The 15,299-nt window shown below is 43.4% G+C and overlaps 2 protein-coding genes across 5 annotated transcripts in view; one reads left to right on the top strand and one right to left on the bottom strand.

Moving 5' to 3' along the window:
• The window catches only part of LOC117477710 (A-kinase anchor protein 9-like), a 59,461-nt gene extending 49,505 nt beyond the window's left edge, over positions 1 to 9,956 (top strand). For 3 of the 4 annotated variants that reach the window (XM_034124429.1, XM_034124433.1, XM_034124431.1), the window contains 20 exons: positions 286 to 330; positions 489 to 1,334; positions 1,464 to 1,521; positions 1,809 to 1,930; positions 2,155 to 2,343; positions 2,479 to 2,646; positions 3,161 to 3,275; positions 3,401 to 3,596; positions 3,834 to 3,984; positions 4,245 to 4,589; positions 5,569 to 5,868; positions 5,951 to 6,177; positions 6,281 to 6,386; positions 6,582 to 6,776; positions 6,970 to 7,173; positions 7,267 to 7,499; positions 7,619 to 7,713; positions 7,799 to 7,958; positions 9,189 to 9,319; positions 9,418 to 9,956. In XM_034124429.1, the coding sequence (XP_033980320.1) occupies positions 286 to 330; positions 489 to 1,334; positions 1,464 to 1,521; positions 1,809 to 1,930; positions 2,155 to 2,343; positions 2,479 to 2,646; positions 3,161 to 3,275; positions 3,401 to 3,596; positions 3,834 to 3,984; positions 4,245 to 4,589; positions 5,569 to 5,868; positions 5,951 to 6,177; positions 6,281 to 6,386; positions 6,582 to 6,776; positions 6,970 to 7,173; positions 7,267 to 7,499; positions 7,619 to 7,713; positions 7,799 to 7,958; positions 9,189 to 9,319; positions 9,418 to 9,461 (3,930 nt within the window). In that variant the 3' untranslated portion in view covers positions 9,462 to 9,956. The remainder of the gene's footprint in view (positions 1 to 285; positions 331 to 488; positions 1,335 to 1,463; positions 1,522 to 1,808; positions 1,931 to 2,154; positions 2,344 to 2,478; positions 2,647 to 3,160; positions 3,276 to 3,400; positions 3,597 to 3,833; positions 3,985 to 4,244; positions 4,590 to 5,568; positions 5,869 to 5,950; positions 6,178 to 6,280; positions 6,387 to 6,581; positions 6,777 to 6,969; positions 7,174 to 7,266; positions 7,500 to 7,618; positions 7,714 to 7,798; positions 7,959 to 9,188; positions 9,320 to 9,417) is intronic. The other variant, XM_034124430.1, reaches the window with a different exon arrangement.
• A 79-nt stretch (positions 9,957 to 10,035) lies between these two features.
• LOC117477711 (lanosterol 14-alpha demethylase) lies at positions 10,036 to 14,662 on the bottom strand. The gene is made up of 10 exons (XM_034124434.1): positions 14,376 to 14,662; positions 14,179 to 14,277; positions 13,425 to 13,601; positions 13,179 to 13,305; positions 12,793 to 12,967; positions 12,484 to 12,603; positions 11,812 to 12,007; positions 11,311 to 11,406; positions 11,043 to 11,211; positions 10,036 to 10,861 (listed from the first exon to the last, which is right to left on the bottom strand). Exons 1-10 carry the CDS (start codon positions 14,535 to 14,537, stop codon positions 10,683 to 10,685), a joined length of 1,500 nt encoding a protein of 499 aa, XP_033980325.1. The 5' UTR covers positions 14,538 to 14,662; the 3' UTR covers positions 10,036 to 10,682.
• Between the last annotated feature and the right edge of the window lie 637 nt (positions 14,663 to 15,299).

Raw genomic sequence — 15,299 nt, forward strand, 5'->3', positions numbered from 1 at the left:
AAACAAGATATAACCGGTCGATGAGTAAGCTTTAGAGGTGCTGCTAGGTGGATTTTGTACCTTCAGACAGAGCAAGGCTAGCTGTTCTTTCCTGTATTACCCCTAAGCTAAGTTAAACGGCGTGGTATCGTGGTCTCTTAATTCTCCACTAGATAGCAATTCATATTCCACCTGCTCAAACTATTACATGTATGTTGCGTCTTTTTTACAGATCTTAGTTCACTTATGTGTGTGAGTTGTATGTATGTATTCACATTTTAATAACGCACAATTGTGTTTTCATAGGAGCGTGAAATGACCATTGCTCAACTTAAAGGAGAACTTTTTGAAGTAAGTAAAAACTTTATTTCCCCACATCTGAAATACGGTGTTTAACATTATCGTATATTTTTCTATAGTTCTATAGATAGATTTGATAGTTGTTTGTTTTACGAAAAGCCCGATTATTTTATGATAACTGGCTGACAATTTTCCAAATCATCCTTAAGGTACAAGCTGATGAAGAACGAGCCACCATGACGGAGCTTCTCCAGGAGGTCAGAGATGATGCGGCTTCCACCAAAGAAGAACTCGGCAGATACAGGCAGCGTAATGACAACCTTCAGGAGGAAATACAAGCTCGTGAAGTTTCCTTTTCTAAACTCAAAGAGGAGCTCCAGGGTCTCCGAACGAATGTGGATACCACCAAAGAAGAACTCAGCAGATACAGGCAGCATAATGACAACCTTCAGGAGGAACTACAAGTTCGTGAAGTTTCCATTTCTAAACTCAAACAGGAGCTCCAAGAGGCTCGAACAGCCTTGATGAAGGCGGCAGTTTCTGGTCCTCCATCTACTTCTCCCTCACCTTCACCCTCACCCTCTCCTCAACCTGCCTCCGCTGCTTCCTCCTCCTCCTCCACCACCCAGCCCAAGAGGAAAGGAGGCAAACAGCCGGCTGGTAGGGGAAGCAGCGCCAAAGAGAAAACATCTCTCTCCAGGAAGAACTCTGCCCCTTCCAGCCAGCACCCCTCCAACAAGTCTCACAGCGCCCGTCTGAACAGCAGCTCTGAGCAGCAACACGCAGCCGTCACTCACTCCTCCACACAGACCGAACCTCTCCAAATGTCTGACCTCGGCCCGGACATTGAGTCTGCTACCAAAGAGGAGATGGAGGAGGTGATCGAAGATTTCCAGGAGAAGATTGGACAGATGCAGGAGCTCCACGCGGCGGAGATCCTGGACATGGAGGCTCGGCATATTTCAGAGAGCGAGGGCCTTCGCAGGGACACGCAGGCGCTGGAGGACGAGTGCAAGGCCCTGAAGGCCGTCATCGACAAGCTGCGCTCCAGAGAGGTGAGGGCAGGAAATAATAAAGTAATGCTACTAACATTTATTATACACTACACCCATCACATTATACTCCTTTATGAAATACTTGATTAAGAGAGTACAAATATCTAATTTATGTTTAATCTCTTCTAGGCCCCTACATCAAGACAAGACCGTCCAACGACACGAATCAAAGATGGCTACACAAGTGGTAAGAAACATCACATTAATACAAAGCATGAGAGCTTGTCCTCTGTTTCCGTTATTGCTTCAAATATTTAAGGCTCATTTTTGACAGTATTGTTTATTCTTAACATTTCAACTGACAAGAACAAAGGTGTCAAACTCAAAGCTAAATCCAGACCCTCGCAAACTTTTTTTTTTTAGCCTGTTTATCAGTTAATATTCTTAATAAATGTGCATCATTTAAGTAGACATACATGATATTGTTCACCATTTTTCAGCATTTAGTTTCAAGAAAGTGTTTTCCCATTTCAGACAGCAGCTCAGACTACAGCCAGCGGACTGGATTTGACTTCCCGAACCTGCAGCAGGAGTTCAGGACGACTCCCGAGGGCGCCAGGAGAGAAACTGACGATCATCTGCCTGACCGGATCAAGGTAACACCTTCAATTATTATAAACGCTGTCCTAGAGCTGAGCAAAATATGATTATTATACACAATTATGATTGTGTATAATGAGTGAGACGTATTGTTTTTAAGTTTGTTGTTGTTGTTGTTGCCTAGGGTGACCATATTACATAACTGAAGGGATTTTTCTTACTTTTTTTCTGAATTACAAAGAATGCTAACAAGATTTCTGTGTGGTGTTGGTGTATTTAGACGTTGCTCCGCGAGGTGCACCAGGAGGGCATGCAGGTGCTCTCCCTGTCAGAGCTCCCTCTCACTGAGGGCGACCCGGACGGCCAGTTCAGCGTCCCCAGCTGGGTGAAGGAACGAGACGCACTAATGGCCACTGTGGAGTCTCTCAAGGGACTCATCACCCAGATGCAGACACACAGAGGAACACAGGTAAAGGAACAATCTTCACAAAACACTGCTTACTGTTTGTCAGAAACGTCACAGTTCAAAGCAGTTTTAAGCTGTTATGTGTCTTGTCTGTTTTGATGCCTGTGTGTTTACCTGTGTGTCTCTGACTTGCCTCAGACCTCGGGCGGTGCAGACTGGCGGGCCGAGCTGCTGGATGCGGTGCAGCAGGTGTTTATGAGGGAGCGCAGCGTGCTGAAGAGCGCCCTCTACAGCCAGCTGGACCTGCTGGACACCAGCGACGCCATCATCCACCTCAACCAGCTGGAGCGCAGACTGGCAGAACAGGTGAGAACAAATCTGTGATCTTGCACTGAATTCACTCACTTCAAATAACTCTGTAGTGCTGACTGGATGTACAGTTGCACTGCACAGAAAAACACATTTGACTGGAGTGCATTGGGAGCAATATGCCCTTCATTTGTTTATAATTGTTCAAATCTTTTACTGGCACAGATCCTTGGGTAAAACCAGTCAGTTTCCTATTCTATTATTTCTATTATAAGAGCAAGTCAGTAAAGCCATTAAATATAACATTCAAGAAAGTAACAACAATTCAAGAAAGTAACAACAATTCAAGAAAGTAACCCTAGTTTCAAAAATCAGTTGATTTGGAAAAGCGATAAAGAAAAGGTTTAAATTAAACTATTCAAAAGTGTAGGACTAATAACAGCAAACGCTTTCTCCATAGCACAACTACTAACATTTATACAATATTGGACAAAAACAACGTTCCTTTGTCATTCCTCTCCTTTGATCATTGTGTCAGAAACCACATGTTGTTTTTGTGATCCTGCTCCAGGACTCCATGCACAGAGAGGCGATGGGTTCTCTCCACACTTCAGAAAGATCCAGTCTCATCTCCGAGATTCATCAGCTCCGTATTCAGCTAGAGCATCTTCATCAAGGTCAACAAGGTAATACAAACTTCTCTCACTCTGCCTGCCATCTTCTTTTTCCCTCACTATGTAATATCCTCATTATTCTAACTTACTTTGAAAAAGACATCCTGTTATAATGTCTTCTGATGAATGACCCCCAGGTGCCCAGCTTGTTGTGTCTTTGGGTGGTGAGCGTAGCCTGAAGGAGCAGAGGGAGGGAGGAGGTGCTGATGGATCAGCTGAGGCCGACAGACTGCTGGTGGAGGAGCTGAAGACTGAACTGTCCCAGACCAAACTGGAGCTGGAGACCACGCTCAAGGCTCAGCACAAACACCTCAGAGAGCTGGACACACTCAGGTAAGATACCATGTTTTCTCACAGAGTGTCCCCCCGCATCTTTTGGGATTCAGTAGAAGCACGAAGAGGCAAACGTAGCTGGCACTTTTAAAAGAAACAAATACATCAGAGAAAACTCTTATTTTTGAACCTTCTTTTTACTTTGGTGACCCCTCATATTTGTTTAGTTTGAATTTCCTTGAGAAACAATCATTTAACATTTCAACTTTTAATCTGAAGGATTGTCTCTGTCCACAGGGCCGAGGTATCGCAGAAGGCTGTTGAGGTTGAAGCACTGAGCGACCAGCTGACAGAGGAGAGGAAGAGGAGCAGAGACGCTCAGTGGGCCATGGAGAAGGAGAAGTGTCGAACTGGGAGAGACGAGGAGAGTCAACGAGAAGAACTGGAGGTAAGAGCCCTAAAGACTGGTGCCTTTTGTATCTTTTGTTGCTTTTTTGGAACATACAGAACAACCAACAACAACAACAACAAACAAAGAAAAACCCATGCAAACATTAAAATACAGGGCGTTGAAGCAGTAAAGTCCAAAGGATTATGTTATTGTGATGGTACAGGAAAAAGAAAATACATTCAACATTGTCACAGTTACAGTTAAGGCATTGCTGTTAGTTGCTTTTTAAAAACGAGCATTTTCCGTTTCCCTGTCAGGACCTGCAGCTGGCTCTGGGGGAGCAGAAGAGCTGCGTGGCTCAGCTGACCCTGACCCTGGATCAGCAGCGTCAGGCCTCCTCTCGGCTCTCCCAGCAGGGGGAGCAGGAGACCCTCAGCCTCCAGAGACGCCTCCAGGAGCTCCAGGTCCAGCTGGAGACCGAGCGAGCCAAAGCCCTGGAGATCAGCACTGCGCTGGGGAGGGAGCGGGAGCTGAGGGCGGTGGTCTCCTCTGATGGAGGACCCTCCAGTGGGCAGCGGGTGGACGAGAGTAAGAGGGGTCTCAGCCCGGAGGGGAGTCTGCTGGAAAGACTGCAAAGAGAGCTGGACGACAAACATGCAAAGGTGGGATGTTTTTTGATGAATTTGCTCTAAAAAGCCACTAGATAGGGGACAAAAGAAGTGAATATATTGCGTTATTATCTAAATGTCTGTGTATCTTCTTTGCATAACTTTTTGTTGAACTATCAGAACACAGTTTACAGTCACACTATATAGTAGAGAGAATAGCCAACTGGTCCCACCCATCAATTCTCTTAGGCATCATCTAAACATCCCCACCTTTAAACCATGAAACCCCCCAGTCCTTAACCACTTGCAAATCCACCTTTTGCCCTTCCTGAAATGTCAATTCTAAACATATGTCTCTGATAAACACCAGGGTTCCTACGGTCATTAAAAACCTGGAAAAGTCATGGAAATTCAAAATGCAAATTCCAGGCCCTGGAAAAGTTATGGAAAACAATATTTTTCCCAAAGTTTTGGAAAAGTCATGGAAATTTAACTAAAGTTGCATCAAATATAATTTATATTTTATCTAATTGCCGAAATAGTAATACTATAATGATAATAAATACTGTATCGTATAGTAATGAAACGTAAAATAGCATTTAACTGTCGAGGTGTTTTGCTGGTGAGAGATTTGAGTTGCTTTAGCGTGTAGAAGCTAGTAAGCCAACTATTTGATTTGTTTTAGATAGGCACAACATGTTTCATATGCAGACCTTATTTTCCTGTTCCATGTTAAAATAAACCATTTTCAGTGGTACCGCTGAGAAAGAGTAATTTTTTTTGGTCATGGAAAATTAGGTAAAGGTCATGGAGAAGTCATGGAAAAGTCATTGAAAATCATTGATGAAAAAGTGTATGAACCCTGAAACACATATAGGACTAAAACTACAATTTAACAGAGTAAAAGGCAATCGGAGTATAAAACGTAATCTATATATATGATTGAAATGATTATATGAACATTTGACACCACACTATCCAAGGTACAAATATTTGTATTTGAAGTCTGTATTTCTTCCTATCTCTCCTCCAGGTGGTGCAGCTCCTCAGTCAGGTGGAGGCCCAGAAGCTGGAGGTGGTACGGAAAGAGGAGGAGCTTAATTTGGGGAGTCAGAGGTCGAGGCGGGACCAGGAGGTGCTGCTGGAGGCTCGGGCCCAGCTTGAGAGGCTGGAGGTGAGGATGTCTGAGACCCAGGAGCAGCTGGAGGGAGAGACGGAGAGGAGGAAGGGTCTGGAAGAGGAGAAGGAGAAACTGGACGAGAGGTTACATCAGTCAGGAGAGCAGAGAGGAGGGAGAGAGGGGAGTGCACCGCTACAGGGTGACGGACAAAGTGTGAGTATCAACTGATCACACGCTCTTAATACTGTAAACCTTTCACTTCCTGGAGTTTCTTTTAATAATGTGTTCTAAACAGCAGGCAGCCAGCGAGTCCACCGACCGCACCAAAGACTGGGTGTTCCAGCAGAAGAGTGGCAATGGTCAGTCAGCAACATCCACCACGGCTCCTCACATGGGGGCTTCTCCAGCCACGCACAGCAGCGGACCACACCACGGTCCTTGGCGCACAGCTGACAAAATCTTCGGCAAACTCCACCTCATTTCCTCCAAGATCAGAGTAATGGCGAACAAGACGACTGGCAGGTAACCAACGCAGCTTTAAGCAATAAGGACAAAGAGAACTGGTTGATCGGTTTACTCCACAGACAATGAATACAAATGGTGTGACCTTTGTACATGTGTGCAGGCTGACTGCAGAGGTGGACAGTGAGGAGTTATCCTGGGTGCAGTCCAATGTTGATGAGGTCATCACTATGCTGCAGCAGTCCCCAGGGCTACCCTCAATCCCTGAGGTCAGTGTTTTATGTTTATATTAAATATGTGTTCTGTTTAATTTACGATATAGAGGTATATGTGAAATGAATTAACTTAAGAAGTAAATGTTCCACTTTGCTTATGATAGAAAATCGACTAATTGTTTATTTATTTTTTGAACGTCTGTAGTCTATCAACCTCCTAACATGGTTGTGACTTCCTGTGTGTTTCAGAGTGTGTCCCTGCTGACAGGAGGCTCCTCCAGCTCCTCCAACTCCCTGACGGAGCGGCTGCTGAGGCAGAACGCTGAGCTGACAGGTTTCGTCAGCCGTCTGACCGAGGAGAAGAACGATCTGAGGAACCACACGCTGCGTCTGGAGGAAGAGCTGCGCCGCTACCGGCAGGCTGGCCTGGGACCAGACGAGAGCGTGAGTACATGACAGAAAGTGCTATTGGGATGACCTGCTATGATATCATTAACATTACCACTGACTGTTACATAAAAAAAAAAGTACCTCATATGGTGATAACTCAATTATAAACTTATTTTTTGAGCCTTTCATCTGACATTCAATACAGACGGCTGTTACTAAACATCCTTGTTTCTTTCTGGTCCTGCAGTCCAGCAGCAGGAGAGGAGGGTCCAAGTCGGACTCGGCAGGTTTGATCCTCTCTCAGGAGCGGGAAGTTTGGACGAGAGAGAAGCTCCGCCTGGAGAAAGCTTTAATTCTGGCTCAGGCCCAGGTGGCCCGACTCCGGGGGGAGATGAGGAGCGACGCCCTGCGGGAGATCGCTGGACCTGAGAGTGACAACGCTGCACTAAAGGTCAGTTTAAAACAGCTTATAACTCACTGAAATGTAGGAGCTTGGAGTCTCCATGTGTAATCATATCATTTTTCTCTTTTCCTTTGCCTCCAGAGGATGTACGGGAAGTACTTGAGGTCAGAAAGCTTCCGCAAGGCGCTGATCTACCAGAAGAAGTATCTGCTGTTACTGCTGGGCGGCTTCCAGGAGTGTGAGGAGGCCACGCTCTCGCTGCTCTCCAGGATGGGGGGCCGGCCAGCGCTGCCCGGCCTGGACCCCAGCAGCCAGCGGCGCCGCGGGCTGATGCGCTTCAGGTCCGCCGTCAGAGTCTCCATCGCTCTCTCCAGGTAGGAAACCTGAACTCTGTGTTGGAAGGATTGTTTGACATCTAAATTACAAAGGTCCTCATGTTAACAATAGATGTTGGTGCAATCTCAGAGATTAAAACTTCATATTTTCTGCTCAGAATGCGTTTCCTGGTGAAGCGATGGCACAGGGCGACGGGGATGATCTCCACCACGTCCTCCAGTGTCAACAAGAACGGAACAAGACAGATATTAGGTAACCACAGGATTTCAGGTCCTACATCTTAGACAGTATCATTTAATAGTGAGGCTAAATGCATTTGTATTCCTCTCTCTCTCAGGTACAGAAGCAAGAGACTCGCCGTATCTTCACCCCGGCAGCGTGGAGATGTACAGAGAGCAAGGAAGTGGAGGAGGAAGTGGAGGAGGAGGAGTCTCTAGCGGCAGGGGGCGAAGTGGACGTGAATCACCCAGATCAGCTGTCTCTTCCACACAGCACAGGTGAAAAATCTGATGCGGCAAATAACAATTCCAGTTATTATAAATGAACCCAAAACTATTTATTTTCAGGAGTCTAACTAGATTTTATAATGATGATAACAAGATATAAGCCGATATTTCTTAAACAAATGTTTTTATGTTACCTGAAGACCACTATAGTTCTCCAAAACGTGGTGAAACTGTGCTAGAATCAGTCGCTGCCTTTATTTCCTCCTGGCCTCTGAGCTAGGTAAAGGTCCTTATACTGTAAACACTTCAACGTTACCACGGTTTTACCCCTGACAGCTCAAGTTACTCAAAAGGGAGAGGTGAGCAATTGCGTATTCAGTTTGTTGCAATCTGCACCTTCCCCACTAGATGGTAGGGGTGGGCGATACCACAAAATCTGGATTCGATCCGATACCAAGTATTTCAGGGCCAGTATCGCCGATACCGATACTTTTTAAAATGAAAAGCTTCTTATGTACTTTCATGTAGGGGAGAGCTGCATGACATGATTTTTGAGCTGAATGCATCATAAATAGACTAAATCCTATTCATTTTCATGATTAAAGACAGGACAGTTTTTATAGACAAATAAACGTTTTACTTTTGCAAATTTAAAGTGCAAACATGAAAAATAACAATACAAAGTGGCCACAGTAGCGAACTGCCTTCTTGCACACATCAAAGTTCGCTAAGTTTTCATTGACAGTTGTGAAATAGCTCCACACAACGCTCCTCTTTCTCTCAGCCATCATGCGCGTGTGTCGCACTCGCGAGTCGCTGGCTGCTGCTGTCCTGCCCTGCTGGCTGCTGTCAGTCAGCTTGATAATCGGCGTTCAGGCAGGGAGCGCGCTGCGCGTGCGCGAGCCTCGGGAGAGGAGGACAGCAGTGGAGAGAGAAGAAAAGAGCGTATATAGGCCTACTTGTGTTCGTCTGCACATAGTTTTTGATGAAATTGACGAGTAGAGGAGAGGGGGAAAAAAGTATAAAAGTATCGATCCTATTGGCTCTAGTATCGATATTTTGAAACGTAACGTAATATCGGAAGTATCGATATTTTGGGATCGATCCGCCCACCCCTACTAGATGGCACTAAACGCGACAAGCTGATCTTTTGAAGTAAAAAAATGAAAAACACCAAAATAATTGAAAAATGTAAATTGAAGGCTAACTCAAAGCGAAATTTAGATCTGTATCATATTGTGTCCGTTGTGTTTCTGATATGTTGTGTCTGTGTTTGTGCAGGATTCACATGGCGGGAGACCACGGGGCGCTCACCTGTTCCCACCTGCAGAGCTACGACCCCGACCGGGCGCTCACCGACTACATCTCCAGACTGGAGGCGCTGCAGAGGAGGCTGGGGAGCGTGACATCAGGTAACACACACTGAGCACTGTATTACAATCATACTGTTAGAAAATAAATATCTGCACATCAACTAGTGGTTGTTAACTACCTTTCGTTCTCTCCTCAGGTGCTTCTTCATATGCTCAATTGCACTTTGGCTTGAGAAGATAGACGCTGTCAAGTTACTTTGGCTTGAAGAAACTCAGTTGCCTTTTCTCGTACTGAGCGCTCTGCTGTTTTTCTATCATTCTGGTGTGGACTGTATCTTTCCATGTGGACCAAAACACATTTTTATATTAGTGTACGACATGTTATGTATTCAGGCTTTTTGTCGCCAGCACTTGAAAAACAGCTATGTTTGTAATAAATCTGCCTCTTTGTTGTGGATGAGCTTAAATCATGTATATTTGTCTAATGCTAATTTAAGACCTCTTGATTAATTTATATGTTTGTGTTGTATGGGTGGAGCGTTATGTAAAGAATGTTTGGGTTCATCGTTGAGGAGGCTGCTACTGGATATCCTACACTACACTGTGTTTTGTTTCAGCCAGGACGACTACAGAGGACATTTGTAGAGAACGTATTTTTGTAAAGCGTAGGAGCTTTGAATTTTCTGGGTATTTTGTCAAAAACTGAATTAAAGAGGAATACATTATTTGAAAAGAGTTGAGTATTTGGGTCTTTTCTTCTTCTTTTACAAAAATATATTCACAATTCATTTGACATTAAGTGCGGATAGTGTGGGATGATTTTTAGATGTTCTTTTTATTGAAATAAGGAATTAAAACGTTTTTTCCTTTTGCAAAGAACAAACAAAGGACAACATAAACCATACTATGTATTGCTAAACACAATATTTTCTAGAATCAGAAGACATTTCCCGGTTTATTTAAAGCCAATGAACAACAACACAGCCTGTGCAGTGAGCCTTTGTAACTCTCTTCAGCTGAAGCTAAATAATGTCTCAAAGCAGGAATAATGAAGTTTACTGGATAACTACTAAAAAAATAACTCTTTCAAATCTGTAATATGGAACTTCTGCTTGGTTTTACAGTTAAAAACTAAATTCAACTTGCTGGTCTTTTCAAAATCAACAGATGTTGCCCCTTCATCAAGGCACTGAAAAAGTTTAAGAATTCACACTGTGAATATTAGCATCTGTGTTCAAGTCACAGTCGTACAGTCAGTGCAATTATCTCTGCAAGCACACGTCTCAAAAGCTCATGCATTACTGTTGACATTGATGGGTAAAAAAAGTGCGGGAAAAAGCACTCAAACTAAACAATTGGACGTTTTTAGGCAGAGCGAAGTGCGTTCATCTATTAAATCCTAAATTCAAGTCCCAGGAAGTTGCAGCTCCACTTCAACACTCAGGATGTTTCCTCGTGCCTCTCACTGTGCTCTCCTCTTGTATTTAATGACGGGGTTGTGAGGGGTGTGAATCATCGTGGTGTAGTTGATTGTGGGGAAATATCCATCCACCAGGTCAAAGTCGTACATGCGCAGTAAAGTAGACCAGATGGTTTTGATCTGGACGTAAGCAAAGTTCTCCCCGATGCAGCGATGGCGGCCTGAAGAGCAGACGGAGAAGTTTAGATTTTCTTGTGAGGTTATAAGCAGGAGTTGTACATGATTTTATTTAAATCCACAGCTAAAAAATGAAATACAAATGTAGACAGAAAACTGAATTACAGGTATATAATTGACAAATGAGACAAACTTCTTTCATGAAAATGATAGATTTTCTCATACCAGCTCCGAAGGGCACGTAGGCGAACTTCTCCCCCGCTGCAGGGTTGTCGTTGAGGTAGCGGTCGGGGCTGAACTCCATCCTCTCGTCCCAGGTGTCCTGCAGACGCTGGTTGACGGTCGGGGAGACGCACACCTGGTGTCCCACAGGGATGGTGTATCCTGCTGCAGTCTAAGAGAAAGGAAAAAACATGCATATTGAATTACAGAGATGCCATCATGTTAAGTACTATAAAGAAATAACAAAACAAACAAACGGTGTAGTTCTTACCTGAAGAGAGCGGGCCATCCTCATCATGGTCATGATAGGCGGGCGCAGACGCAGGGTCTCCTTCAAACAGCGCTCCAACAGGCTGAGGTCTTTCAGCTGAGGACAGCAACAGGAAAATATTAAGATTGACTAGTTAACTAACTCAAGAATACAAGAAGAACCACTTATAGTTACTCAATCTGTGTCAAAAAGCAACAGCCATTTTGTGACTTTTGGTGTATTTTCTTTAACAAAATGTGATATTGATCTTGATGCAGTTAATTATTATTAGTTCTTTTTAACTACAGTATATTAAATATAACGGCAGTAGCCTGAAAACTGTGTTGTGGTTTATACAACATCACACATTTATAAGTGTGTTATTAATTACACGCAGGAAAAGCAGCACCACCTAGTGCTATGTCACTCAGTGGAAACAATTGGGCAGAAAACGCTAAGGTAGAAACAAGATGCAAAGCGTTTTTAATGTCAATTACTACTGCACACTCAGCCTTTTTGTACCTGATCAAGGTCGAGTGCAGGCAGGTCTTCTCCACACACGGCCTTCTGCTCGGCGTAGCATTTCTCCTGCAGAGCTTTGTCTCTGGCCAAGAAGAAGCCCATCCAGGCGCTGGTGGTGGAGGAGGTGTGCTGCCCCGCCAGGAGCAGACCAATCAGCATCCCCGCAATCTCGCTATCGTTCAGGGGGCGTCCGTCTCTGACAGGGGAACAGATTCAAGGGTTAGAAAATCATATTTGAAAAGTTTTAGCAAAGAGCTTTCCAAATACCTTTTGGTGATTTGGAAAGCTGCATTTTCAAAACATAATGTAGTTTACCAGGAGTAAAATCTCTGAGGGATCCTCAGCTAAGTTACCTCTTGTATTTAGACTTAAATAGAATATAGAAGTAAGTGTAGTGGATTTCACGATGTTAAACATATAAACGTTTATGTTTTTTAATGAGAACCCTCTGATTTAGATGCAGTTATTAAGGATCACAGGCATCTCTAAAATTTGAAAAAGTTCTACCATTCTGCCTTAGAAAAGAGTCATGGTGAACAGGATACAAATTAAATATCTATCTTAAAAAGTATTTTTAGACATACACTTAGATCCGCCAAGGCAAAAAGGTGATCCAGTCGTATGAGCTCAGAATTGAAACTATGCTGTAATTCTTTCTTGAAGCTCTCTTACTTGTAGGTGGCATCGATGAGGGTCTGCAGGATGTCGTCCACTTTCTCTCCAGATTGCCTGCGCTTCTGAGTCACCTTGGAAAAAATGTTCTTGATCTCTCTGTGAGCATTGTCCCTCTTCCTAAAAGAAAAAGGTTATATTTGTGTTATTATTTTTACATATACTAGAAAGTTTATACATCTGAGGTAATGTTCAATCAGGTGTTTTATGTATGTGTTGTTCTCTTCTTTCTTTGAATGAACTAATCCAGTGTTTTGGATTATCTTGGATTGTTATATGCTAATCTTTATTCATGAACAGCAGTCGTACCTGAAGCTGGGCAGGGGCAGCCAGCCGGGCAGCAGCCAGGCAGCGTGGCTGAATCCTCCGTCCAGGTCTGCATACAGCTGAGCCACGTGCTCATTCATCATGCTGCGGATCTCCTTCCCATGCAGGCAGCTGCTGGCCGTCAGGATGATCAGCTCAGACAAGGCCTCGAACAGGTCTGAAACAGGCCAAAAGTGTATTCATTAGGAACCAGAAACAGCAACAACCCAAAGAAATCCCACTGACAATCGGTTAAAAAGTATGATTTCATATTACTACGAAACCATTTTAATGCATGCATTAGTTTCTGCTGTTTTGGACTCCAAAATAAGTCTGTTCGAAGTCACTTGTTACTTTCCTAATATACATGTATTTGTGAAGGATCTTACTTTTCTCCCCGCTGTCTCCCCATCTCTGAAAATACTCGATGGTCTCTGCTTCAATGATTTTCACATGTTCCTTAAAATGAGCGATGTTCAGTCCGGTCTTCAACATCTTCTTTTGCTCCATAAAGATCTGCAAAATATTAAAGAGAGTGGGAATTGTATCTGCAAATCTACTTTCCTGGATCTTATCAATTCACCAGAATTCATAATGTTTTTTTCTATTGTGTAAATGAATGTGGTTCCACTCACATGGTTGGGCACGTCGTAGGCTACTCCTTTGCCAAACACAGGAGTGGTCAGTCTGGAATAAACGTCCTCAGCATTCAGGTCCTCATTCTTGCTGTTGAACATCAGTGTGGCAGCTTCACTGCCCAGCAGGTAAGTGAAGGTACTCCCCACCATGGTGAAGCTGAACACAGGGCCGTACTGAGGGGGGACAGCAGAGACACAGGGGTTAAAACAGTGCTGGGGGGTCGGGACAAACTAAAAATGAGGGGCCGCAAGTCAATCTAATTCCTCTAGTGTTGTTTTATTTAACTATGGATAATCTTTGCTTTTTTTTTTAGGGCTATAGGACTTTTTTTAATTGTTTTAATCACTTATTTTATTTGCTTGCCATAAACAATGTACATACAACTGATATCAGAAGTAGAAATTTTGTAGGCAGTTGAACAAGGTGGAAAGGTCAAGTGTGTACGTGGGCAAATCACTGTGTATGGGAGGGAAAAATAAGATAAAGTCAAGACTAAAACATATTATGTGCATGGAGCTGCATCTAACATATTTAAACATTTATCCTGTAAGATCATGATCTGGTTTACAGTGTGTTAGCCTGTTTGGACATATTGCAATTGCTTGGTTTTGTCTGCCCCAACAGTCCCAAACCTACAAATATTTAGTTGAATATCACTGAAAAACTGCCAATATTAAGACTTATAAAGTTGGAACAGTGACAGTGAATTTCTAGACAGCAATGAATCTAATATGCTACTCCAATACTTACTTTTTCATATGCATTTTCAAGAAATTCAATGGGACTTTTTCCAAATGCAATAGCATGACCCAGGAAGGGGATGCTGGAGGGAATGTAAGGTGGGTATTTCTGCAAAAGGAAACATGATAACAGTGGATGATTAATACATGCTTACAGGGAATTTCAACAACAATTTAAGGCACTGACTTTTCCTTCTTCCTACTTACCAGATCACTGTCTGGAGACTCTTTGAGCAGCATTTTAGTAATATATCCCAGAGCGAGAGTGATGACAGAAGCAGCCAGCACCACGGAGGTCAGGTTGTCGCTCACTTTCCCAACAGTGTCCCCGAACAGCCTACTGCCCATTTCATAAAATTGAACAGACATGTTTACTTCTTCCTCTGGTCCACTAAAACTAGAGGAAATAAACGTCTACCTATGCAAAGTTCCCACGGCGGATAAACGTCCAGTTCATCTGATGTTCACCGTCGATATTGTTTCTGCTTCTCTCTACCTGTCAATAGCCGCCCCGCCCCCGCCTGACCAACAGCGGCTTTCTATTGGCTGCTGACCGCGTGTCCGTCAAGCAGCCGCGCTGTGATTGGCTGCCGGCATCTGAACCGATGTCTGGCTATATGATGTCACTCCAGCGGGACGAACAAGGTCTGCGCCATCGATTGATAGGATGCCCAGACATTACAAATCAAACTAGTTAAATTAGACTTTAAACGTTGACGTTTCCCTTAAAACACGTTAAATAATGAAAAAGGTTAGTGTCGGCAACCAAGAGAGGTACGGAAATATAATATGCACTTAGACATTTATTATTTATTGTGGAAAATAAGACAGCAGTTTGTTGCCAACTGGTGTGTTAGAGGCTCATCAATAAGGATGACTTAAAATTGGCTTAAAATTATAAAGTTAAGTTTGGGGTCTTTTTTTAGATGTTATTAACCTGTAATATTTAGTTTTTTTCTTCATGCACATTAATCAGTTTGTTTCATGGTTGCATCCCCTAAATATGATTTAATACTATTGTGTGTTTAGTGTTTCAGTCTGAAGCTATTAGTCATGTTGAGGACTTAAAGTGGTTTCTTTATAGTCTCCACACTCCACACAACACCACCAACTTCCTTCACTTTAAAACCA

The sequence above is a fragment of the Trematomus bernacchii genome, unplaced genomic scaffold (assembly GCF_902827165.1).
Source record: "Trematomus bernacchii unplaced genomic scaffold, fTreBer1.1, whole genome shotgun sequence".
Classification (NCBI taxonomy): domain Eukaryota; kingdom Metazoa; phylum Chordata; class Actinopteri; order Perciformes; family Nototheniidae; genus Trematomus; species Trematomus bernacchii.

What these genes read in the sequence shown, in the direction of transcription:
- LOC117477711 (XM_034124434.1), bottom strand. Translation starts at nt 14,537, where the DNA reads ATGTCTGTTCAATTTTATGAAATGGGCAGTAGGCTGTTCGGGGACACT. An exon ending in TTGAAAATGCATATGAAAAA is followed by an intron (nt 13,602 to 14,178) that starts GTAAGTATTGGA and finishes GTCCCCCCTCAG; the next exon opens with TACGGCCCTGTGTTCAGCTT. An exon ending in CTCATCGATGCCACCTACAA is followed by an intron (nt 12,008 to 12,483) that starts GTAAGAGAGCTT and finishes TTCCCCTGTCAG; the next exon opens with AGACGGACGCCCCCTGAACG.